The sequence below is a fragment of the Hoplias malabaricus genome, chromosome 11, assembly GCF_029633855.1.
Source record: "Hoplias malabaricus isolate fHopMal1 chromosome 11, fHopMal1.hap1, whole genome shotgun sequence".
NCBI lineage: Eukaryota > Metazoa > Chordata > Actinopteri > Characiformes > Erythrinidae > Hoplias > Hoplias malabaricus.
Window position 1 is genome coordinate 9,799,822 of NC_089810.1, and position 25,861 is coordinate 9,825,682.

General features: G+C 44.5%; 1 protein-coding gene across 4 annotated transcripts; it reads right to left on the bottom strand.

Annotated features, from left to right (window-relative positions):
• Nucleotides 1-25,462, bottom strand: bcl2l13 (BCL2 like 13). Of its 4 annotated transcripts, XM_066684181.1 has the most exons (8): nt 25,390-25,462; nt 24,759-25,016; nt 22,458-22,643; nt 20,655-20,759; nt 20,328-20,484; nt 18,868-18,940; nt 18,651-18,779; nt 1-2,483 (listed from the first exon to the last, which is right to left on the bottom strand). In XM_066684181.1, the coding sequence occupies exons 3-8, from the start codon at nt 22,582-22,584 to the stop codon at nt 1,506-1,508; spliced, it is 1,569 nt and encodes a 522-aa protein (XP_066540278.1). In that variant the 5' UTR covers nt 22,585-22,643; nt 24,759-25,016; nt 25,390-25,462; the 3' UTR covers nt 1-1,505. The 4 variants fall into 4 exon arrangements, with proteins under 4 accessions (XP_066540278.1, XP_066540277.1, XP_066540279.1 ...); XM_066684180.1 differs by lacking the exon at nt 25,390-25,462 and having other exon boundaries at nt 24,759-25,273; XM_066684182.1 differs by lacking the exons at nt 24,759-25,016; nt 25,390-25,462 and adding an exon at nt 24,343-24,736.
• Nucleotides 25,463-25,861: the final 399 nt, after the last annotated feature.

The window sequence follows — 25,861 nt, forward strand, 5'->3', positions numbered from 1 at the left end:
GAGTGACTGGGTGAGTGTGTGAAATAACGGTCCACAGGTGTGAGTGACTGGGTGAAATAACTGTCCACAGGTGTGAGTGACTGGGTGAAATAACTGGGTGAGTGTGTGAAATAACTGTCCACAGGTGTGAGTGACTGGGTGAGTGTGTGAAATAACTGTCCACAGGTGAGAGTGACTGGGTGAGTGTGTGAAATAACGGTCCACAGGTGTGAGTGAGTGGGTGAGTGTGTGAAATAACTGTCCACAGGTGTGAGTGAGTGGGTGAGTGTGTGAAATAACGGTCCACTGGTGTGAGTGAGTGGGTGAGTGTGTGAAATAACGGTCCACAGGTGTGAGTGACTGGGTGAGTGTCTGAAATAACTGTCCACAGGTGTGAGTGAGTGGGTGAGTGTCTGAAATAACTGTCCACAGGTGTGAGTGACTGGGTGAGTGTCTGAAATAACTGTCCACAGGTGTGAGTGACTGGGTGAGTGTGTGAAATAACTGTCCACAGGTGTGAGTGAGTGGGTGAGTGTCTGAAATAACTGTCCACAGGTGTGAGTGAGTGGGTGAGTGTCTGAAATAACTGTCCACAGGTGTGAGTGAGTGGGTGAGTGTCTGAAATAACTGTCCACAGGTGAGTGACTGGGTGAGTGTGTGAAATAACTGTCCACAGGTGAGTGACTGGGTGAGTGTGTGAAATAACTGTCCACAGGTGTGAGTGTGTGAAATAACTGTCCACAGGTGTGAGTGACTGGGTGAGTGTGTATAATAACTGTCCACTGGGTGCTGCCCTGTGATGATCCAGCCATGTGGCATGATTCTGGGTTGTCTTTAGACCCACTGTGAGCCTGAAAAGGATGAAGTTGTCACAGAAGATGAATGAATGAATGAGTTAATATTTCTGCGTTGGTAGATAAATACAGGAAAAAAAACCTGGAGCCGCCATGGACAAAGGGTCATTTAAACTAAAAGCTGTGAGAAACTGATTGAAGCACCATGGTTTAACCATGGTGCTTTATCCTTTTAATATTTCATTCAGATATTCCAAGTAAAACCTTAGTCGTGCACTTTATCAAACAGGCACAAGTCGCTTAAAAATAAACCTAAATATCTTGGCTTCATCAATCAATCAATATCACAAACTATTTGAAGTGTGCACCATTCTCACTTGGTAAATGATGCCTTTCCAAACATAAAATATTATTTTACTCTCCTAGCTTCGTCGCCTACTTCTGAAAACATGAAAAGATAAAACATGACTGACACACTCCCCAGTTCTTAGCCTTGCAGAAGTAAAACCTAGGCCCAAAATCAGAGTGTGAACCGAACAGAAAACTGTGAGAGGCAATGTGTTACAGTGGTGATACATGAAAAAGATGAGAAAAGAACAGAGAAAACAGCTGAGGCAGACGAGAGGAGAGTGTTTTTCACAGTGGGCAGCAGGTTTCTACAGCACAGTGGCCAGGTTTCCTGATGAAGTCATGGGGAGACGAGGAGGTCATGAGCAGGTCGACTGCTTCCTGTTACTTCTTTCTATAAGCCAGAGCTCCGTACGCCGCTAATGCAGCAATGGCCACCAGGGCAGCGCCACCGTAAAGCAGCACCGGGAGCTCAGTGGAGCCAGGTTCTGTCGGGGTAACGACAGCGGGCTCCTCAGCAGGAGCTGGGGGAGCCTGTAACTCCTGCACCTCCTGTGACTTCTCTTGTACCAGTGGCTCCTGCTCTGCAACTGGCTCAGCTTCAGCTTCAGGTTCAGCAGCAGGAGGAGGAGGAGGAGGAGGGGGCTCTTTAACAGGGCTTGGAAGCTGTGGCTCCACAGGAGCTAGAACGGGTTCTGGCTGAGCTGGTAGGAGCTCAGGTTCAGGATCAGGCACTAGGGGAACAGCAGCAGCAACAGGAGGAGCTGGTGGGTCTGGGGACTGTGACTCTAGAGCTACAGCTGGAACTGGACCCGGAGCTGGAGCAGCTAGGCTAGCAGGTGACTCCATTATGACAATCGACTCTTCGTTAGGCTCCAGGAGATCGGGAGCTTTAGCTGGAGGAGGGGCTTCTTCTCTAAACTCCGCCCTCAGGGCTGCCAGCTCGCTCTCACTGCCCAGCACGCTCAGCATGCTGTCCTGCAGCTCTCCCTCCTCCGTGGGTTCCCTGCCCTCCTCCAGCAGCTCTGCCTCCTCACGCTCCACATGCACAATGTCCGAGTTGGAGGAGTTGTTTTCGCTGCGCTCCTCGGCCAAGGCCACACCTTCGGCGCTGTCCAGGCTTTTGCTGTCCTCGGGATCCATGGTGCCCACTTGAGCCCAGGATTCGTGACTGGTCAGAGATACGGGCAGGCTCTCCGTCTGCCAGGAGCCCGGCCCACTGCTGTCTGCCGCTGTCAGCAGAGACTCGGGGGGGCTCAGCAACTCTGGGGCCTGCTCCCCTGACAGGATGTAGATATCGTTGCTGTCTTCAGCGATGATCACTCCAGGGTCGTCCACATCCTCTAGACTGAACACTGCACTCTGGAACATACAAAAAAAAGGCACAGAAACGTTGAACCACACAATTCTGCTTCTAGGAGCTGTAATCTCTGACCTCACAAGGGTTCAATGCTCTGAACTTGACCCCAGTTCTATGACTGCTTATATATGATTTACAACTCTTGGCAAAACTATTCTGAATGCAAATAACTGACTGAGAGGACGTCCCAAGGACCCTATACGATTACTGTGGACTAACAGAACAGCGCTTATAGAGAAGTCTCTCTGTGGCTGGCATTCTTTTTTCCATTCATATGAACACAGCACAGTCCCAAAGCTTAAGAACACAATCAAGCACACAACCCATTGCTGCCATACAGGGCCTCACCTAACAGAATGGGCCCCCAAACTACCACAGGGAGGGCTGCAGTGTTTACCCACTACACTACTCCAAATTCAACACACACTCACAAAGTGTAAACACAGCTGGCTACTAAATTTGTAATAATGTAGTAGTGTAAATGAGCAGTCCCCAGTCATCAAACTGCACAGCCCTGATTTGTCAAATCCTATAAAAACAAAAGCAAACATATGTCTGTCAAGTTTGGAGTGGAGGTTTGAATCTGGAGGCATTCGCAGTGTTCTGCAGAAAGCGGTTGATTGCCTGATGCAGCCAGTCATTCATACAATAATTATGTTGATGAATCGTGACTTCACAAAGTAAAGTACAAGAAAAAAAAAACAAGAAAAAAAAATAATAAAAATAAAAAAGCTTGGAAATGGAGAGATGACTTGAAAATTTTCTAAAATATTAAACATATTCTGGGCAGATGAACCGGGGTAAATCTGATGATCAGTTTAACATTAGCCTGCAACATATGGAATGTTTTTTTTTCAGTCAAATTTTATAACTGAGTTTTCAAGGCACAATGTTTTTTGAGGAGAGACAATTGAGAAAGAGCAGAGAGATGCGCGGAGCTGGCAGCTGATTAAATGGCATTAGTCGGATTTCTGTCGGAGCATGATTTACAGTGCCCTCTGGTGGAGTACAGAGTTCAGACGTCATTCATTTTAGTTCAGTCATGAGACTGAGAACGAGTATTATTCATTCATTCATTATCCATAACCCTTATCCAGTTCAGGGTCGCGGTGGGTCCAGAGCCTACCTGGAATCATTGGGCGCAAGGCGGGAATACACCCTGGAGGGGGCACCAGTCCTTCACAGGGCAACACACACACTCACACATTTATTCACACACTCACACCTACGGACACTTTGAGTCGCCAATCCACCTACCAACATGTGTTTTTGGACTGTGGGAGGAAACCGGAGCACCCGGAGGAAACCCACACAGACACAGGGAGAACACACCACACTCCTCACAGACAGTCACCCCGAGGAAACCCACGCAGACACAGGGAGAACACACCACACTCCTCACAGACAGTCACCCGGAGGAATCCCACGCAGACACAGGGAGAACACACCACACTCCTCACAGACAGTCACCCGGAGGAAACCCACACAGACACAGGGAGAACACACCACACTCCTCACAGACAGTCACCCGGAGGAAACCCAAGCAGACACAGGAAGAACACACCACACTCCTCACAGACAGTCACCCGGAGGAAACCCACGCAGCCACAGGAAGAACATACCACACTCCTCACAGACAGTCACCCGGAGGAAACCCTCGCAGACACAGGGAGAACACACCACACTCCTCACAGACAGTCACCCGGAGGAAACCCACGCAGACACAGGAAGAACACACCACACTCCTCACAGACAGTCACCCAGAGGAAACCCACGCAGCCACAGGAAGAACATACCACACTCCTCACAGACAGTCACCCGGAGGAAACCCACGCAGACACAGGAAGAACACACCACACTCCTCACAGACAGTCACCCGGAGGAAACCCACACAGACAAAGGAAGAACACACCACACTCCTCACAGACAGTCACCCGGAGGAAACCCACGCAGACAAAGGAAGAACACACCACACTCCTCACAGACAGTCACCCGGAGGAAACCCACACAGACACAGGGAGAACACACCACACTCCTCACAGACAGTCACGCGGAGGAAATCCACACAGACAAAGGAAGAACATACCGCACTCCTCACAGACAGTCACCCGGAGGAAACCCACACAGACACAGGGAGAACACACCACACTCCTCACAGACAGTCACGCGGAGGAAATCCACACAGACAAAGGAAGAACATACCGCACTCCTCACAGACAGTCACGCGGAGGAAACCCACACAGACAAAGGAAGAACATACCACACTCCTCACAGACAGTCACGCGGAGGAAATCCACACAGACAAAGGAAGAACATACCGCACTCCTCACAGACAGTCACCCGGAGGAAACTCACGCAGACACAGAGAGAACTCACCACATTACCAACACGTACCTATATTATGTTGTTTTTGTTTCACCACAAGGTGGTAATCTAACTATAGTAAATGAAATAAAACAGCTAAAGACTGTAGTTAGCACAAAAACAAGTTCTAATTTAAACATGGCTGTAAACTATAAAGTGAATATACTGAGTTTTAACCTTTTTTTAAATATATGATTAATATGTGAGTGTGTGGTTTGTCATCTGTGTGCTTATACATTAATGCGGTCTCACAGAGCACAGTCTTGTGACTGTCCTGTCTGTGACCCATGTCTACGCTGAGCACTCAACTGGGGTTTTTTTTTTTTTTGAACTGTGAAATGCTTTGTATTTATCTGGATGTATTGTTGTTTCTGCTGTCAGAGTCATGTGAATGTTACTGATAAGAGAGTACTAAAAGATGAGATCTATTTAAAGGCTGGCACAGACATTGGCACAGTACCTTTGTAGAGTCCAGATAATCACCTTTGCACTCAGATAAGGAAAAAAAAAAAAGAATGTGTACATGGTCTCAGACAGAAAATAAGAACCTCCTATATTTCCTGTAATTGACTTTAGTTACTAAACTCAGTCCAGTGTCAAGACACAAAGCAAGCTCTTTTCCAGGTATTTTCACACAGTCTTGTTTCATTGAAACATTGCTTGTGGTATAAACATGTACGTCTTCTTCATTAAGCAGCGATCTACAGTTAGCAGTGTATCAGCTAGTTCAAAACAGGAAATAAGACGATGTCATAAAACCACCAACTGATTCATACTGCAAACATTTGCACAATTCCATCTTCACTGCCTCACGATTATCTGCCAAAACACACACACACATTCAACACAGAATGCTTTAATCCCTTCTTAAGGATTATACATTTCCTTTCTTTTATTTTCATGTTTACACTTGGGGTGTGGGGGTGGTGTGTTTGTGTGAGCGGCTGGGGGGTGGGTACTTCACTTTTCTAGATCTGAGTCACTGCTTTGCTCACTTCACTTTTTCCAGTGACAAAAACAACAAAAATCATTGTTCCATGGCCATGCAAATGCAAGAGCAGAGTTCCATGTAAAATTAATTTCATAGTTAACATGCAAAGTCAGAATGTGCATTTCCAGAAAACGTTCTCCGTGGTAATTATTATTACCAGCTTTACAATTATCAGCTCCACTGACCAAACAGGTGCACTCTGCATTTCTTCAAATGACTAGGGCTGTTCTTGTTTGGGCAGTGACACTGACGTGTGTGCTGTGCTGGTAAAAATGGATCAGACACAGCAGGGCCGCTGGAGTTTTTAAACACTGTGTCCTTTAAAAACCGTCCACTTTATTAGACACACCTACCGTGTTGGTCTACCTTGTAGATGCAAGATGAGAGAGTGCAGCTCATCAGCACAACACACCGTAATAAACCACAACAGTGTTAAAGCACTGCTGAGAATAACCTACTGCCTAACACTACAAACACAAATGTGCAATTACTTAATTTAATAAATTACAATATAAAATGACACACACACACACACACACACACACACACACACACACACACACACACACACAGTGGGGGTCCAACTGAAGAACAGGGTGAAATGTGGCTAACAAAATATGCAAAGCAACAGACTACAGTCTGGAACTGCAGAATGAACCTACAGTATATGGCCAGTGGAGCTGATATAATGGACAGTATGTGAAGGAACAATGAAGTGGGATTGTGTTTACGGCTAACTGCTGAAGATGAGGTAATGTTCACAAAGTGCTTTGTAACTGTTCTACGCTGAGCAAGTTAAAATACATCTTGTTCTCTCTTTTACTGCAGTGTATTCTGACTGGGAGCTACCACAGTTTGAGTACCAGTTGCTAATGCTAGCTAGCATTCCCTGCTACTTAGGGTAATCAGACGTCCTCGTTTACCCGGACATGTCCTCTTTTTTAGACACAAACGTCCGGGATTTTGTTTTTCTACAGCTTACATAGAACTTCGAGAAGCGTTTCGTTCACAAACTAGTCCCGCCCTCCCCTACTTCGATTGGTTCGCTTGAGTGAGAAGGGGGCGTGGTGAAGTCGCCTAAAATCTTCTGATTGGACGGTCTGACTGTAGAGCTACCGTTATTGGTCCATAACCTTCTCTCTAAACATTTAATTGGTCAGTCTGCACGTCAGTAGTCCTTGTTTACGTCAGGCAAAGCTCATGTACCTACATGTACATCTCGAGCAGCTATGCCGAAACATAAATGTAAGTTCTCGGATGAATTAAGAAAGAAATTACCATGTTTTGTGTAGCAAGTAAAAGTGTAAAGGACCTAAAAGCACACATAGGTTCAGCTAAGTACACAACGGCAGCGAAGGGCGGGAGCTCATCAAACACCCCCCTTCAGCAGATCTGGTCACCCTACTGCTACTTCATGCTGTCTGCTGCCGGTTAGAGACAGAACCGCACAGAAGGTTTTTAAGCAAAGGGTTGAATCTCTAATCAACTGCTGGAAGGAGCAGCCAGTGGCTGCTTGAGCCTCAGCTGCCAATGACATGCACCATTGGCTACCAACTACTAACTACTGCCTACTAACGTTTACTAGAGCGCTGGAAGTCCTAGAACAACTTCCTAATCCTTCTCCTAGGGTCACACTGCACTGCACAGCTCCAACTTTTCCTTCCCACACCATTCCTGATCGAAATCAGCAGTTGAACTGGATCAGGGCTGAGAGCTGAAACTACAGGGAGGATCTAAATCTGTGAAGAAGTGAAGAGCCTTGCTCCTGCACCCAGGCAGCTCCACGAATGTCTCCTGCCATCTAGTGGAACAATAGAGAACTGCTTTTGTACAAGACAACATCTGGACATACACTTGCTTAGCCAAACACTTTTCTGCTCGTTTAGGTCAAAACGTTCATTTATTTGCTGAGTTTAGCATGTCTGAAAACATTAAACTTAAAAAACGCTGACTTAGATGAGCAACATTTGTCTATTGAGCACGGTCTGTAACAAAGTGTCTGCAGATATCACTACTAGAACAGAACGTTATTTCTGAATCAATAAAGGCCAAAACAAATTAATCAGAAGTCCACAGATGCCGTGAATAATGCAGATTATCTCACGGAAGCATGAGATGTTTTGTGGCCTAGTCCTACCACATGCTTCGCTTGGTTCCCACATTAAAGGAGTCAAGAGACTAAGCAGCTGAACGACTGAGAAACCCACACCGATCACAATCTCTAAAGGTCAGCCAGTGCCAGATAATTCTGGTTTCGACCCCATGCACGCACACAGGCACACACCCACACACACCCCTTCTCCACGTGCCCTTTCTTTCCCATTAGGAGACGTCTTAGATATTCATGTGTTCTCTAATCCACCAGTGAGCACATGAAGCGGTTTCACATGTAATCCTTCATCTCCGTCATTCACACACGCAAACATCTGCACGGACAGTAAACTGTTATGTCACAATACGCATGGTGGACATATCTGTTGCTCTAGTGCTTTACATAATATTTCTAAATATGGCGTATAGGACCTGTTTATCCAATATGTCTGTTAAAAATAAGGGGTCAAGGCATCAACAGATAGACTGTTCCCCTGTTTACAGCAGTACTAGTACCTTCTACTCTCCTAGGAATGCTAGGAGATCAAATCTGGGTTACAAACACCACCCTAACTCATCCTAACCTGTTCCTTCACTAGTTCTACTGAGCTTTAGCCCAAAGCTGGGGGCGTTATAGATTTCTAGTTGATGCATGGCATTGAACACGGTGACCTTTGGCTCATGTGCAGCTGCTCCACTTCATGCTTTTCAATACAGATTATACAAGCTGCGTCAGTACAACTGTCAGTGTCCACAATGGTGCACCCTACAGTATCTGGATTCAGTCATTTTAATGCCTCTGCATTCATTTGGATGTATATGGTATTTTAAAAATAGTAAACACGCTTAAAACCATTATTAAGACACCTGAATATGTTTAATTTATTTTATCCCTGGCCATTAGTTGTTGCCCATTCTGTTCCAACAGTTAGGATTTACCAAGACACACAGTGCCACCAACTGGAAGGGTGAAGGTAAACGCTACTGGATGGTAATGGATGGCACTGGTGAACTCCCAATGATGACAAAGTTGCCAAACTGCAAATCAGTATGCCCTATTTCTTTTTAAAGCCAGATTTCCTGTTTAACAGGATGTAAATGTGAATGTCCTGATTATCATTACCTGGACTGCATGTAAAGGCTTGTACCTCTGGGCTGCAACACACACACGAGCACACAGCTGAGAGAGGAGCACAGCAGAACAGAACGGAACAGGACAAAAGAGAACAAACTGCTCCTGCACCCACTGCCCCCCTTTAACTGCACCCTGAAACACTACTGAGGGAATTAAGCCTGACGCTAATCTCAAAATGTACCAACCAATGTGGAAACAGCTCAACATTTCTTTATCTGAGAAAGCAGACACATACCTTTTGAACAGACGCATGACGACACGGACAGTCCCCCCCCCCACACACACCACACAGATAACAAACCGAGACACATGCCACTGCCACTTCTCTAGAACAAACACTCAGATCCCAGCTCATTTGTGCAGTATTCATTCATGTATCTAAAAATTAAAAGGCATTTCCTCAGCCTAACAAATAATTGAATGAGACAGGCCTGTACTCATCACAGATGGATGAAAATGGCTCTTGGCATTTTGCCCCATTTTAAGCAGCTTTGCATAACACGCAGAGAAAGAGGGGTTTACTGTTTCATCTTCCTAAAATCTAGGCTCTAACTGCAGGAGCTCCCAGCAGGAGTCAATGAGGGCAGCCGTGGTCTGTAGTTTCTCCACCAACGTCTGTCAATTCAGCCTCGAGAACAAATCTAAAAAGAGACAGGAGTCGGCTTTCTCACTCGTGAAGCTGTTGGCCACAAATCATGACAAAGAGAAGGCCACCAGTCCAATTCTGGGTAGTGGTGGGTCCGGAGCCTACCCGGAATAACTGGGGGCAAGGCAGGAACACACCCTGTAGGGGGCGCCAGTCCTTCACAGTGCGACACACACTCACATTCACACCTACGGACACTTTGGAGTCGCCAATCCACCTACCAACGTGTGTTTTTGGACTGTGGGAGTAAACCGGAGCACCCGGAGGAAACCCACGCAGACACAGAGAGAACACACCACACTCCTCACAGACAGTCACCCGGAGGAAACCCACGCAGACACAGATAGAACACACCACACTCCTCACAGACAGTCACCCGGAGGAAACCCACGCAGACACAGGGAGAACACACCACACTCCTCACAGACAGTGACCTGGAGGAAACCCACGCGGACACAAGGAGAACACACCACACTCCTCACAGACAATCACCCGGAGGAAACCCACACAGACCCAGGGAGAACACACCACACTCCTCACAGACAGTCACCCGGAGGAAACCCACGCAGACAGAGGGAGAACACACCACACTCCTCACAGACAGTCACCCGGAGGAAACCCACACAGACACAGGGAGAACACACCAAAGTCCTCACAGACAGTCACCCGGAGGACACCCAAACCACACTCCTCACACACAGTCACCCGGAGGACACCCACACAGACACAGTGAGAACACACCAAACTTCTCACAGACAGTCACCTGGAGTGGGACTCGAACCCACAACCTCCAGGACCCTGGAGCTGTGTGACTGCGACACTACGTGCTGCCCCTATATATGTATATCAAAGATTCTTAACCACAGGTCTACATTCAGCAAGTTGATTTTATTCAGTGCAGATAATGAATGAATGAATGAACAAACACTATACAATAAAAAAAGCAGCTGCAGAGGAAAAAGAAGAAGGTGTGTGTTGGGGTGTGTGGTTACTTCACTGCTCTAGATCTAAGTCACAATATTGCTCATTTCTAGAGCAGTAGGCAGCCAGCCGTAGGGGGTTAGGAACCTTAGGAGCAAGAGAAAACACTGAATGAATAAATAACAGGAGTAAAACCAAGTTGTTTCAAAAAGCATTTCACACAGTCTGGTTATGTTTAAACAGGCCTCGAGGTGGAAGAGTCTGGGAAGCTCTGGTATATAATCACCAAATAAAGAAAACAGTGCCACTGAAAACAAACTGCAAACCAACAGGCCATTTTCTCTTGGGTGTGCACTGCAAAATCTCCATACCCTCCCTCGCCCTGAGACATTCAACCCAGTCCAACACAAACAGATGATCAGGTCCCAAACAGTGTGGATTGTTCAACTTGGGTGTGGGCTTCTTAATCAAACAGCTTAAAGATAATTTAGAAAGGGAGATACGTGTGTGGCCATCTGACGGCCCATTTTCATATTTTGGAAGTATCTTCCCTTTCAATTTGATGCTAGTGTTTTTACATAACTACTATTGACTGCAATCAAAACATGCCAACTGTACCAGGTCCAGAAAATTCCATGGGATCTACAGGTGCCCAATACCATATAAATATATTCAAACAAATTCAACCACCACAGAAGCTTGTGCCCAGGGGCCTATAATTTCATGATCCAGGTCTGAACAGTACCAAGCAGATATATGAACAAGACGACTACTGCATTTCTAGAATGCTTCTAGGATACAGGTACTGTCGCAGTCACACAGCTACAGGGACCTGGAGGTTGTGGGTTTGAGTCCCACTCCGGGTGATTGTCTGTGAGGAGTTTGGTGTGTTCTCTCTGTGTCTGCGTGGGTTTCCTCCGAGTGACTGTCTGTGAGGAGTGTGGTGTGTTCTCCCTGTGTCTGCGTGGGTTTCCTCCGGGTGACTGTCTGTGAGGAGTGTGGTGTGTTCTCCCTGTGTCTGCGTGGGTTTCCTCCGGGTGCTGCGGTTTCCACCCACAGTCCAAAAACACACGTTGGTAGGTGGATTGGCGACTCAAAGGTGTGTGTGTGTGTGTGTGTGTGTGTTGCTCTGTGAAGGACTGTCGCCCCCTCCAGGGTGTATTCCTGCCCTGTGCCCAGATAATGAATGAATGAATGAAAACTACAATGAGGAAGCTTCAAACTTTCTCATCCAGTCAATGGTATTTACAGGTCAATTTGTTTTACACTGCAGCTGCAGTAACTGTCACTACTCTTCTTGGAAGACTTAACAGGAAATGTAGGAACACTGCTGTGAACACTTGATTGCAATGGCAACAAGACAATGACTGATGTCAGGCACTGATATCAAGTAATAAGCCCTGGATAACAAAATATCCCACTCAAGGTCAAAGAACTCAAGTCCACTGCTGCACTGCACAATCCCCCAATCTCACCAACTTGCTTCTTCTGAGACATGCAAAACCAGACTCCGCCTCTTTATAAACAACTTCAACACACTTGATTAGAATGCCAGCTGCCCAGATCTACCACAGCAGCCAGCAGATGTCCACCCTGGCCAGCACGGTGCTTGTTGTATGTGAACATGGCAGGAAGGTCCCAGCCAAAGATAAACACGTCTGTGTGCTGGGAGCACCGGTACATGCTGATTTCCACATGCTGGAGGCCCAAGCACTGATAAGAGCACAGCAGTTACACTGCATTAAGCAATGTGCTGGAGAAAGGCATTTTGTCAGGCTGCATAACTCAGGTCACTCATAACTGAAGACAGTGCCAGAGCTATCACTTGTGTCCTTGTGGATGTATACAGCAGCAGCAGAATGGAATTCCACAGTGTGATCCAACTTTGAATCCTGCCATATGGCATCTGATGGTCCCTGAAGTGGGGATTGTATTCAGTTGGAACAACACCAAAGCACTGGGAGATATTTGTTTTTTGCTAGCGACGGTTATTGAAACACGCCAACACTACCAGCTCCTAAATATCCCATGGGTTTTATGGGTGCCACTTGCGTGCTAATGTGTTGTAAATATATTGTAAACCTGCACATGCAAAGTGTTATGGCAGTGACGTACCCGACACTAAAGTTATTACGCTGCCATGTTTGGCCTGGCCAGCAAGTTTATGAAGAAATAAGTAGTGACATATAGGACCCCAGCCCTGTGAAGAACTGCCGCCCCCTCCAGGGTGTATTCCCGCCTTGCGCCCAATGATTCCAGGTAGGCTCTGGACCCACCGCGACCCTGAACTGGATAAGCGGTTACAGATAGTGAATGAATATAGGACCCCACCAGCCATTTGTGTCTAGGAGCTTTAACTTAATGATCCAGGTCTGAAAATGACCAACCAGATGAATGAACAGGACCAGTGAGATACAAGAAAATGACCAACCAGACAAAAACTCTGTTGTCTATTGTTACCTCTTACACCGCTGCCCCCACCGCAGCACAAAAGACAAGAGTTTGATTCCCAGCTCGGACAGGAACAACATGCTACACCACTCGGGTATAAAAGGGCAAGACTCAAGACCCAGTCTGAATCAGTCTAAGATTTAAAAACCATACATAAAGTCATACATTTCCACCAGATTCAGTGGTGGTAATGATGTTTATTAGAGGAGAGAGTCTCACTACATTTGGGATTTACAAAAAAAAAGCTGTAACTGCACAAGTACACCCACTGTTCATTTTATTCTACAGGTTTTTTCTGTTATTACCCTCTGTATCAGACAGTTCTGGGTGAAAGTTCGATTATCTGCCGACTGGCAAAAAGTCTTTTTGTTTTGTCTGTTTCTCAGCCATGAATTACCATTGAACAACAGAGCTAGAGACTTCCAATAATAACACATGCGTCAATTAGTTGAAAATGTGTCATGACTCCTGGGGTTTTTACCATATTTTACCATTTACTATCCCAATTAAGGGTGAGAGAGGAAAAAAAAAACCCTGTTTGGTCACTAAGAGTCCATCATCCAGCCCACTACAGTGAGGATGAGATGATAGCAGAACCAGAAAAACACAGAGTTATTGTATGGGACTCACAACAAACAATGACGGTTCCAGCTCAGATCAGTCTGCTATTTAAAATTGCATATCTGCCTTAGGTCACGTCAACAATGGAAGTGCAAGAGTAAAACAAGGAAGAACAGCAGCATGGTTTAGACAGCCCCAGCCTCTTCCTCCCATCCCTGGGAGGGAGAGAATCCCAGCAGCGTAACTAGGACAGCTTCCCTCCAAATGATTTTATAGAAGGATTTATCAGATTTATTTCTGGACTTTCCTATGACCTACTGTGTGTGTGTGTGTGTGTGTGTGTGTGTGTGTGTGTCTTATGGGAAACATCTGTTACGTAAAGCAGTGTAACGATTTGACGCTGCCGCAGGACGCTGTGTGCTGACATGTTTCCAGCTCAATCTCTCTCAACACCTCCTGATTTATCCCTTTACAGTGTTATGGCATCTTACCCACACAACAGACGAGGTCCCCAAGCCAAACCCCTACATGTCTCCTAATATTGTGCATTATTGGAACTGGCTGAGCTACTTTGAATTTGCTAAAGGATTTGTATCAGAATTGTTCTAATTATTTGTTGCTGCCTTAGTAGCAAGAGTCATGTTACATCACATCACAACACTGCAGGAGTCCTTGGAAAGGCCTGACACTGCAGTTTGGATTTGAAGGACAGCTCACAGGACTCCAAACAGGAACAGGGCATTCGTAGCCATATGAAGTGTGGGCACCCTTGGTCAAGCCATACGTGTTGTTGAATTTAACATATTGGAAAAATGAACCTGAAATGTGTCTTGTGCAATCATCAATATGGGCGATAATAATAATAATAATTATAGCAGAAAAACACCCCATTTAGTTTGTTCCCTGTGGAGAAACCATTAACATATTTTCACCTTGAAAATCAACAACATCAGGGGTGTTCTCACTTTGCTTCCACCAAACTCCCAAATACAGCTCTGTACCTTTGGCCCCTAAAGCTGCACTAGCAGCGGGCCACACTGCCCTGTCACACTCGTTCAGCTCCACATGAGCCATTTTGTGCCATCGTTGGTGCTCTCAAAATGTCTCCGCAGTGTGTTGCCCCCAGTGTCCCTCCACACACACACACACACACACACACACACACACACACACACATATATATATATATATATATACACCTTGTCTAGACACACTGAGGGTGGGACTGAGCAAATCTGCGTTTTTAAATCGTTCTGAATGCAGCTAAATGAACTAAACATAAAAATACATTCACTGCAAGGATCTATTCACTTAAAATGATTCTTAAAACGTAAGAAATATCTGCTGTGACACAACATGAGTCGACACACGCAGAAATCTGTACATGCTTTACCTAAGAATATGCAAAAATAATGATTAGATTTGGGTGCAGTTATGTACTGACCTTTTCAGTAAATTATACACATGGTGTGAATATAATGGACAGTGTCAGTAAATTTAAAACTGGAAACAAGAACTTTAACTGAGACATCTAAACGTCTGGTAAATGAACGCTTCAGGAATATCATATCAAATGCTAACTGAGGGTACTGTGAACTATTTGCACGTTATTTTTACTTGCTTATCACCTTTATTATTTCAAATTTATCGTATAATTCAACTGCTGAGATAAAGCAGATGTACCACATAATAGACGACTGACGTGAAATGACTTACACTCATTTCATTGTTTGTGGCCGTAGAGATAAAAGAATACTGCCATTGTAGTTACTTCCTAAAAGAACCTGATATAATAGACGAGTTTTATGTTTAATGTTGATGAAACATTGGGAAATCAAAGCAATTCCTGCTGAAAATGCTTGCTGATGTATACAGGGTCGATAGATGACCCAAGTGCAGAAGCATTCGATCGAAAGCCTGCTCATGAAACCTAGACATAGCCCTCTCTCTCTCTCTCTCTGTTTTGTGTTTGTTTTTGTTTTTTTATTATTATTAGATCAATTCTGGTTGGTTTAGCCTTAAACAGAACTACAAACATTAAAACCTGGCCGAGAAGAGATGCCTTACCTGCCTTGCTTTGTCTCCTGAAGGAGGAAAATCCCAGTGGAGACTGCACCAGACAAAAAGGAATAAAGTTACGGACGGCGAATTTAAACTAAAATATTTTTCGGTGAGTAATGACAGGGGGCTGTCAGTGCAGTGGAATTAGGACTGCTGTTCTGGAGTTCTTGTTCGCCGACTGCTCCCTCCCCCAAACGCAAGCACGCACATGCACAAGCACAAGCACGCACACACACCTCCCTCCACATTCATGTAATCTGTGCCCGAGCGCTGGACTACTCATGACGGTTTGCACAAGAGGAATTTGGGTCTATTCAAGAGACAATGGCCTTTCCCCTCACTGCAGACACATCAGCGGGACTCTAATTTAATTAACCTCGCTGAATGAGTTCTTCTAGTGGCAACTCGTACACACACACACACACACACACACACACACACACACACACACACACACACACACACACACACACACACACACACACACACACACACACACACACACACACACACACACACACACACACACACACACACACACACACACACACACACACACACACACACACACACACACACACACACACACACACACACACACACACAGCAAAGGTTTTTACAAGCCTCAGGGACAAAGTGCCCTGAAGTGTACAGAGCTTCATAACATGCACCTGTTTTACAGCTCAACTACTGCACTCTTGGAGAAACATGCTTCATTCATGACCTACAAAGTCAGTTTGTTCACTGTAGTCCATGTAGTGACCTTCAAAAGCTGCATAACTTTGCCAGAAAGTTGCACAGTAATGGATTAATCTTTCACTGCTGTTACACTCCAGCTAAAACAATCCCGTAACTGAGACTGAATGTCTGTAATCATTACAATGACACGTGGGGTTTGGGGCGCTTTCATCCGTGAAATATAAACAATGGAAATCATTTTCCAGTTATTTTCCGTGATACAAATCTACACACGCTGTAAATGCAGGGCCACTGTGTCTTTGAACTGTTAAAAATAAATAATGAGACACACAGAGAGACAAACCCTCACTAACACATTCAGCTTATTGTTACACACTATATGAGTAAGTGAAGTATTCTGTGGGGAAACTCACTGATCTGAGAGCAGAATTATAGTTCCCTCTCGTGGTAGAAATGAAACATGCTTATTTATTGCCTCAGTATAAGCAGAGAGCACTACTACACAGAGAAGTGGTTAATGTATGCGGAGGTGGGATAATGTTATTGCACCAAAGGGCATCTATGAACATTTGTGGTCAATTTGTACTGGCTAAAGTAACATCTACACGTTCAATGGAAGTCAATGTAAAAAGATTTTCTTCCAAGTAACGTGGAAGGCAGCTGCTGTGTTCAGTCAACTTCAATCAACAAGAATTGAGATACATGTTTTTCTTTGGACTGAGTCCATATCCAAGCAATACACATTTGAAAACATTTAGGAAGAAAAAACGTCTCAAAGTTCCAAAAGGCAAAAGCGGAATGTGTGGTGCGTTGAGCACTACGCTGAAAGATGTGATATTTCATTCTGTGGGAGGAAACCACAGCACTCTGAGGAACCTCACGCAGACACAGGGAGAACACACCACACTCCTCACAGACAAAGATCCCAAAATATCCAGAAAATGGACTAAATTTGTCCACTTTAAACGGGCACTTTGGAAAGGACCATCCGCTCACTCCGTTATCTGTAGCTCATTTCACTGGCGCTTTTCCAACAATATGGGCATGTAAGGACACCAACGAAAGGTGTTCAAGAGCCTCTGTAACATGGAGGTAAACAGGGTAAGGACACTCACTTCGCCTGTTTTAGTTGGTGTTAGTTAGCGTTAGCTTGACTCGCTAAACTCGGTGGCTCAGATTATACTCGGCTACGTAGCTGCATTACGGAGGTTTATAGTGTCGGATGAATTCGAGTTCGACTTCGATCACATTTACAAGAATAACGGTACCTCTACATTTGAGTTTAGCTTATTGCTAGGCTATTGTCATGAATAATGTTGGTTATTTAGCTAGATACTGTCATAACAGTCAGTCATAACGGTGTTTTACCGCGGCGTTGTTCAGCAGTGTCCACCAGTGACGTCACGGTTGCGTTCAAGAATTTCCGTAGCGAGCTCGGGTTTTTCCGTCAATTTAATAAAATTGTCAGTTTTAAAGCAAATTAAACTGCTATTTTCATTTTAATTCATACTTATATATGTCAGTAACTACAATAATGTGAAATATTCATGGAGGTCCATTAAGTGGTGCTTAGCATTTAAAAAAAAACAACATTATCGTGGTGATAGTGAATTTCAGACTTGTTTACATAATTTACATAATTCAGTTACCAATAATATATAGTTACCAATAATAAAAAACTGTGTTTCCTTGGATATTGGTATCCGCTGCAGGCTCCAGGACCTTCATGGATATGGAGGACTGACTCTATATAAAATGTATTGCTGCTCACACTAATAGAGACATATCTATCAATGATCTAAATAATAATTTTTTATATAATCTATTTAGGTATCTTAAGTGAATACAATTTAAATTGTTACTAGTTTGGGACTAACTGAACATAAAACATCAACATCACCCACATGTAATCAAGTGAAATAGTGCAACAGTTATTTGAAACTACTACCAGGGCTGTAGTAATATAAATTAATTTCAGCATTGCAACATAAATATGTCACTGCCAATTTAATAGTGTGTGTTGAGTGTATTCTGTTCTTAGTAAATGGCAAATAACAATGTCTGATGCTGGCACAAATTACTATGTTTAGTAGGTGTTTATTTCTGTAGAGTGCCCACACTGGCGGACCGTTAGGAGTCACAAAATTATGCTGTGTAAGGACGTGTATGTTTCCTTCGTAGGAAGCTCAGCTCAAATCTACAGTCTTATCAGCAGCACCATGTTATGTCCAAAAGAAAAGCTCACTCACCCATCCACCCTGCTGGATGATGAAATCTGCCTCGGCCTCCTCCAAGTACAGCACACCCAGAGCCAGCACAGTTGCAAGCGACTGCCCCTCAGAGAGTAAAGCCTGCAACAACACTAAAGGTACCAAGACCTAGACAAAGGGAGAAGAACAGAGGTGACTTTTGGTTTGTGAATTCACTGTAATTACGGAAACGGAAACACTTCAATGGCCTTCTCACCCTGCTCCAGCCTTCTTGAGAGTGGGAGGACACTTCTTGTACTCCAGCTCGGAAACCTTCGTAGTCCAGCTGGCTGCACAACATACACACATTTACTGCACTGTTTAGCTATGACACTTCTGTTGTTTGTCTGGGGCTAAGAAGGGATTTTATGTGGAGGACGAGGCTGGTAAATAGAGACAGTGAATTTCAGAAATGGGAAGCATCACATTCAAAATCCGATTTAACAGGGTTTTTTTTTTGCTTTTGATGGTGTGAGAACACACAATAGAACAGTAGTTGTCAGACCAGACCTCAGCGAAGCCCAGATGGTCCACAGTTTCGCCCTCAACCAGAATAAGTGAGTGCCTTGAAACTCTGGTTCGGTAGAGGGGCAACAACACAAGGTAGGAAACACACCGTGGCCAGGGTTCCAGCCCATCAGAGTCACACATACAGGCAATTTGTCACAGCCAATGAATCTACTATATTTCTGGACTGTGGGAGGAATATGGAGTACACTGAAAGTCCCAGGAAGACACAGGGAGAACACACAGAACCCTTCAAAGACAGTGACCTGAGACGGCAAGTAAACCCAGAACCAAAGATCAAAAACCCTGAACACTGACTCTGTTACACCACCAAAATAATGAGGTTTTCTAATGTTTTTTAAATAAAATTCAGATGTTTTCTCACCATTTAATAGCTCTCCAGTCTGTTTGCGTGCTCAACACCAGTCTAATGTGTTAATGAAGGTCCAGTGTCAGTAAATGAGTTAAAAAAAACGGTCTCGGTCCAGTATGCTACGCTCTCCGCTCATGGCAGAGGCATCTGGAAGTTTTTAGACAACGGAAAGAACTCCAGACTTCGAAAAAGCACAAACTGAGATGAGGTTATTGCTCTATTCCTGCTCCAGGGGGTTAATACTGACTTATTTCTGCTGTTTCAGAACCCTTAAGTGCTACAAAACTAAACGAGTTACATACGTTTCTGTGGTAATTCAAACAGTGAGTAAATACTTACAGAAAAGTAACAACTACAAACAACAGTCATCACCACCCCCTCAAACACACACACACCGTTCCACTATAAAAGAGGCAGCGATTCTGAATGTAAACAACCAGAGAGAACTGTAACTACACACAATAGTAGACGTTCGCTTTAAGCTAGGAAATCAAATTTAAGGATTCTGCAGACAATGAAAAAATGTACGGACAGTGTATATCAGCTTTAAACTGGGCTTAGAACCAGACAGTGTAAGCCAGCTTTAGCTTTCTGTACACAATAAACACTATTCATTTTAATATGGGATTTATACTCATCTTATTGGCCTTATTGTGTGTAAAATCAGTCAGTAACTTCATTCAAACAGGAGCAAGGCAAATTGGAACACATTCAAGTATATTAATCCCAGGCATAATCTATAAATAATGCAATTTACAAGTTATGCTCCACTGTGTGCAACTGTGACCGATACTGACCCACTGAGAAGTGTGTTTGTGGCTGAGGTAAGGTGGGCGTCCAGGTCTCGAGCAATGCGGTCCCCCAGCACAGCCAGACTATCTTCTATGGAGTTCTCTGGGTTAGCTGGACTAAACACTGGGGATGTGTGTCGATCAAAACCTGTCTTAGCAAATGCTACACACACACAAACACACACACAGACACAGACACACACTGCTGACTATAATTGTAACACTTTGGGGAACTGTGAGTAAGTATAGTATCATTATTCATGTAGTCACATGCGATGTGAAGCTGGTATCATGGAAGTACTGTGAAATTCTGTGATTGTTTATGTGCCTTACAAGCCGTGATCTCCTCCTCCAGCTGCTTTAGCTCCTCCTCAATCTGTTGCTTCATCCTGCTGGCCTTATCCACATCCTTTTCCTGTGCAGTCTGTCCAGCTGCTGCTGACCAGAGAAAAGGAATTCATGCAGGAATCACTCATTTCTCAAATTTGCACATTCATTATCACTCAATCCTTAGACCATCACCAAGACACGAGGGAGAGTTAACGCGCTGCAAATACAATGCAATGACATGATACATTTTGAAGCATGGTCAAACGCCACACCAGACAACAGAAGAAACATGCCTTAAAGGCAACTTCTGCAATGCTCCCTACCAGGAAATGAAGGGCTACTGGCTTGACATCCAAGTTGAATATATATATATATATATAAAACCTCTGAGAACAGAAGGTTACAGAAGAGCAGAAGTCCACATGCCTTAGTTGTCTTAACCGTAACCGTGGCCTTACAACGACGTTTGAAACTTGACGTGAGAGCTCAGTGCATTTCCTCCTGTGGAGTAATGTACTTCTAAATGGAACAGTGAATTAACAAGGTTCTCTGCGCTAGCTGAAATGTAAGGGCACACTTTCAGAAAATAAAGGCCACAGACCACATTTCCAGCAATGTCTTAGAGTCCAGCTTTAATATATCTGTTTTACACAGAGGAACCAAACAATAATCTTGTTTTTGTTAGTGTTACAGTGATCTAAACTTGGTGTTCCTCAGCAGAATATCACCAAAGGGTAAAACATCAGCTCATTGACTACAGGCAGCAGGTGAAATGAACTCAGCCCCAGTTATGGCTGGAAGTGTGGCAGGACAAAGCTTCTTTGAGAAGGGTCACTTAATGAAAATCTCTGTAACGAGCCTGTGCGATTTGGCCTGTGACATTGCTGACTGGTTCGGCAGAGGTCCCCTGCTCTCTGATCCAGTGGCGTGTGAGTAATCCAGCCTGTGATTGCACTCGACAGACTATCGGGGCATGGACTGGGCTGAGCGGAAAGCAGGGATCAGGAGCTCATGGGTCTGCTTTTGAACCACGCTGAATGAAAACTGCAGCAGAGGAAACACAGAGCAGGCCTGATCTACACACGGATGCACACGAGAGGCCATGCCATCTCTATTCTTTTGCTCTGATGAATGCCAGATGCTCTTTTCTGAGAAGAAACAGAGTAAACGTGAAGTAGAGGCTACAGACTTTCAGGCAGCTGCTGTGATCACGTTATCTTATTTATTTGTACAATCAACTGATCAAAAATTAAGTTACTGGGAAGTTTCTGCCGTCTCTCTAGGAAGTATGGTGCTATTCGTGTCAGAGCCCAAGCTCCTTTGTACTGACTGACACAGCTGGATGGACGAGCTCTCTGTTAACAGATAAATGAATCAGGGTTCCTTCTTAACTGAGCAACAGCAACCGTCTCTTACACTTGTCTCTGATTAAAACTAGTTTTAATGGGTTGGATGTAGACGTACACACGTGGTTAGCCAAAATTATCTTAGATATATCCTTTACAAAACACTTCTGAAAACACTAGTCAGTAAAAGTTCCTCACGGCACCTAAACCTTCCGTTATCTAAAGAGGAACTTGGTGAAGTGAAGAGGACTTAAGACTTGGCTGGATTTTACACTGTATATGATTCTGAAAGTACACAGGGAGTGTAACAAGGGAGTGAAACTAGAGCTGCTCAAATAAACTGACTAAATACATTTTAAAATTCTGTTCTTGAACTCTCAGTGAACTCTCAGCTACTCCGTGGATAAGAAAGTGAAAGCACAGGTGTGTCCTATTCATCACTAAACAAGTTGAACTTTACCTTCTGCAGGTCTGGACTGTGAGGATGGGGGCAGGCTGAGGTAACTGAGGACGACATACTTGGTCTCGTAGTGGAACCCTTCAGGCACAGTGGTAGTGGTGGTGGTGGAGGAGCCAGAGGCAGCCATTGAAGAGAGGTGTCAGGCTCTGGGGCACATGCACTGCAGGCTCAGTGTTTTCAGAAATCCTGGTAGAAAAAAAATAAATAACACAAGTTTAGCATTTGCTGAGCTTTTAAGGAACAGCACAGATTCTGACACCATGAATCAGAGCGGTAAGTCCTACAAACATACAGTACATCAGAAGGTGACAGGAAAATTAAGTACACAGATGTGAACAAAGTAACAGAGAGGTTTGAAGTGAAATGCTTCAGTCTACAGAATCAGAACTGCTCTCAAATGGTCGTGATGGGAATGTCAGATTTTTTTGCCTTTAGAAAGGACTTCAGAGAAGGCTGCTAAATGTAACCAAAACTCTGCTTGATGCATGATACACTGAAGCATGTCACTTCAAACCACTTTGAATTACTTTGTTTAAAATAACTACAACAGGCGGCATGGTGGTGCAGCAGGTAGTGATGCTATCACACAGCTCCAGGGATCTGGAGGTTGTGGGTTTGAGTCCCGCTCCGGGTGACTGTCTGTGAGGAGTGTGGTGTGTTCTCCCTGTGTCTGCGTGGGTTTCCTCCGGGTGACTGTCTGTGAGGAGTGTGGTGTGTTCTCCCTGTGTCTGTGTCGATTCCCTCTCCGGGTGACTGTCTGTGAGGAGTGTGGTGTGTTCTCCCTGTGTCTGCGTGGGTTTCCTCCGGGTGACTGTCTGTGAGGAGTGTGGTGTGTTCTCCCTGTGTCTGTGTCGATTCCCTCTCCGGGTGACTGTCTGTGAGGAGTGTGGTGTGTTCTCTCTGTGTCTGCGTGGGTTTCCTCCGGGTGACTGTCTGTGAGGAGTGTGGTGTGTTCTCTCTGTGTCTGCGTGGGTTTCCTCCGGGTGACTGTCTGTGAGGAGTGTGGTGTGTTCTCCCTGTGTCTGCGTGGGTTTCCTCCGGGTGCTCCAGCTTCCTCTCACAGTACAAAACACATGTTGGTAGGTGGACTGGCGACTCAGTGTCCATAGGTTAGTGTGTGTGTCGCCCTGTGAAGGACTGGCGCCCCCTCCAGGGTGTGTTCCTGCCTTGCACCCAGTGATTCCAGGTAGACTCTGGACCCGCCGCGACCCTGAACTGGATAAGGGTTACAGACAATGAATGAATGAAAATAACAACAACAACTGTATTATACTTTAATATGCTACTACACCAAGCAGCCAGAAGATTCAAATGACCTCCTTGTTGCTACATTCACTGTCCACTTTATCAGCACCACTGTCCATACAGAGTTTTATGTTATTCTACAATTGCAGGTCATTTGTTGCTCTGCATACTTTGTTAGCCCATTTCACCCTGGTATTTAAAGGTTAGGTCCGAGATCCAAACACACCAGCTATGGGTGGTGGATCATACTCCACCCTGCAATGACAACTAACATGTGTTGTGGATCAGACACAGCAGTTTTAAACACTGTGTCCTTTACGAACTGGACATTATTAGGGGAGTATTTATGGTTTTTGGACTTTTCTCAATCCAGCAGTGACACAGATGAGTTTAAAAACTGCAGCAGCTCTGCTGTGTCTGATCCAATCTGACCAGCACGACACACACACCGAGGATGATCCACCAGCCAAATAATACCAGCTTTAAATACAGGATGTGAGGGGACTGAATAAATATGAAGAGCAACAGATGGACTACAGTCTGTAACTGTAGATCTAGAGAGCACCTGTGTAGTCAGTGGACCTGAGAGAATAGACAAAGTGTGGAAATACAAGGAGGTGCCTTTAAAGTTATGACTGACCTTATGTGCATATCCAAAGTCCTCGGGTTTGCTTTCTGTAAATTCACTTAACTTTAGATAAAGGTTAGATCTCTCTCTCTCTCTCTCTCTCTCTCTCTCTCTCTCAGGAATGAATGAAGTTTGTCACAAACCAAGGCAGGGTCAAATAAACCTAGACTGCTGGTTTATCTCAAAAAGTTACATTAGACTAGAGCTAGATGGACTGTTTCGTTCCTCTTTCAGGCAAAAACAGAATGTCTCTCCCTTAGAAAGTCGTGTATTTCACTAGTACATAGTGTACAAGGGCATGCACTACACACACGAAGGCACCCCACACCTTCCACCGCGGGCGCACAGCTAGCAGCTAACTTTACACTCACTCACTCACAACAACAAACACCCTTCACGGACACTGCCATTAGAAATGAAGTACAGACCTGGCGAAACACGGCGTCCTTGGCGGCTGAAGGAACGGTGTTCTGTCAGCAGTAGTGGTGTCTGTGGTAATAAAGTCGTCGCACACACTCAGGAGGAGAGAGAGAGAGAGCTGACTGTGGGTGAGAGACAGTGAAATAACGTTAGCTCCAATGAAGCTAGCGGACTGTTAGCGGCGGCGTGGCTACTGTGTTGAGCTCCGGTCAACCAAACCTCCTCCTCCTTCTGCCCAGCCCTCTCACCCGCCAAAGTTTGTTTCCCTGCAGTGTGGGGAAACCATATTAACTAGCATTAACTTCATGGGGTATACCACGACCTTATTCATAAGCTCAATGCTAACCGTTACTCCCTAGCAACAGTAGGGAGCATTAAAATGAACCTTAAACACAGCTTCAAATTAACTCATGTTTCACTGCACTATTCAAACTACACTATTTCACTTTGGGGGCGGGTAGGAAACCCCCTTGATTTCAGGATGGTGCTGTAAATGTGAAATTACCTCAGGAGCAAAAAAATACCTAATCTTACCTAGTGTTACTTTAAACCTAAACCTAACCCTAACCTTAAAGTAACAGTATGTAGTATTTTTAGCCATAAATTACAGTGTCAAAACATTTGTGATGCTTCACTGACCTGTAGATTAGGCCCAGCACTGCAGAAACTGTACTTTGTAAATTTAGGAGGAGGGTAGGAAACCAACAGCTCCCTCCGCCCTCCCCCTTGATTTTAGGACAGTGCTATAAACATGAATTACATTCTGCAATTGCAGGGGAAGCTCAGCAGCAAAAATACCAAATCTTACCTAGTGTTCCTTTAAAGTAACTTAAAACATTTTTCAGATGAAACTTTAATGATTTACATTGTGGGGACCAGCTTGAGGTTTCCACAAAAATTCAAATCCCCACACAAACACATTGTAAAGATGTTAAAGATCCATTCTTTTTATTTTGGTCTCAAAATAAAATGAATATTCAATAATTCCTTGTGCATTAACTATTTGGTTAATACTGACATTTCATTTTCAAAGATTCAGCTGTGTTATGAGTGTCATTAATGTAAATACATTTTTTAAATGAAACACACATCCTATGTACATTAATTATTA

Excerpts from the sequence above, each read along its gene's own strand:
- bcl2l13 (XM_066684181.1), bottom strand. The coding sequence starts at position 22,584 with ATGGCTGCCTCTGGCTCCTCCACCACCACCACTACCACTGTGCCTGAA. Across the intron at positions 18,941-20,327 it reads ACAAACACACTTCTCAGTGG|CCAGCTGGACTACGAAGGTT; the intron begins GTCAGTATCGGT and ends TATGTTGTGCAG. Across the intron at positions 18,780-18,867 it reads CTCAAGAAGGCTGGAGCAGG|GTCTTGGTACCTTTAGTGTT; the intron begins GTGAGAAGGCCA and ends CCCTTTGTCTAG.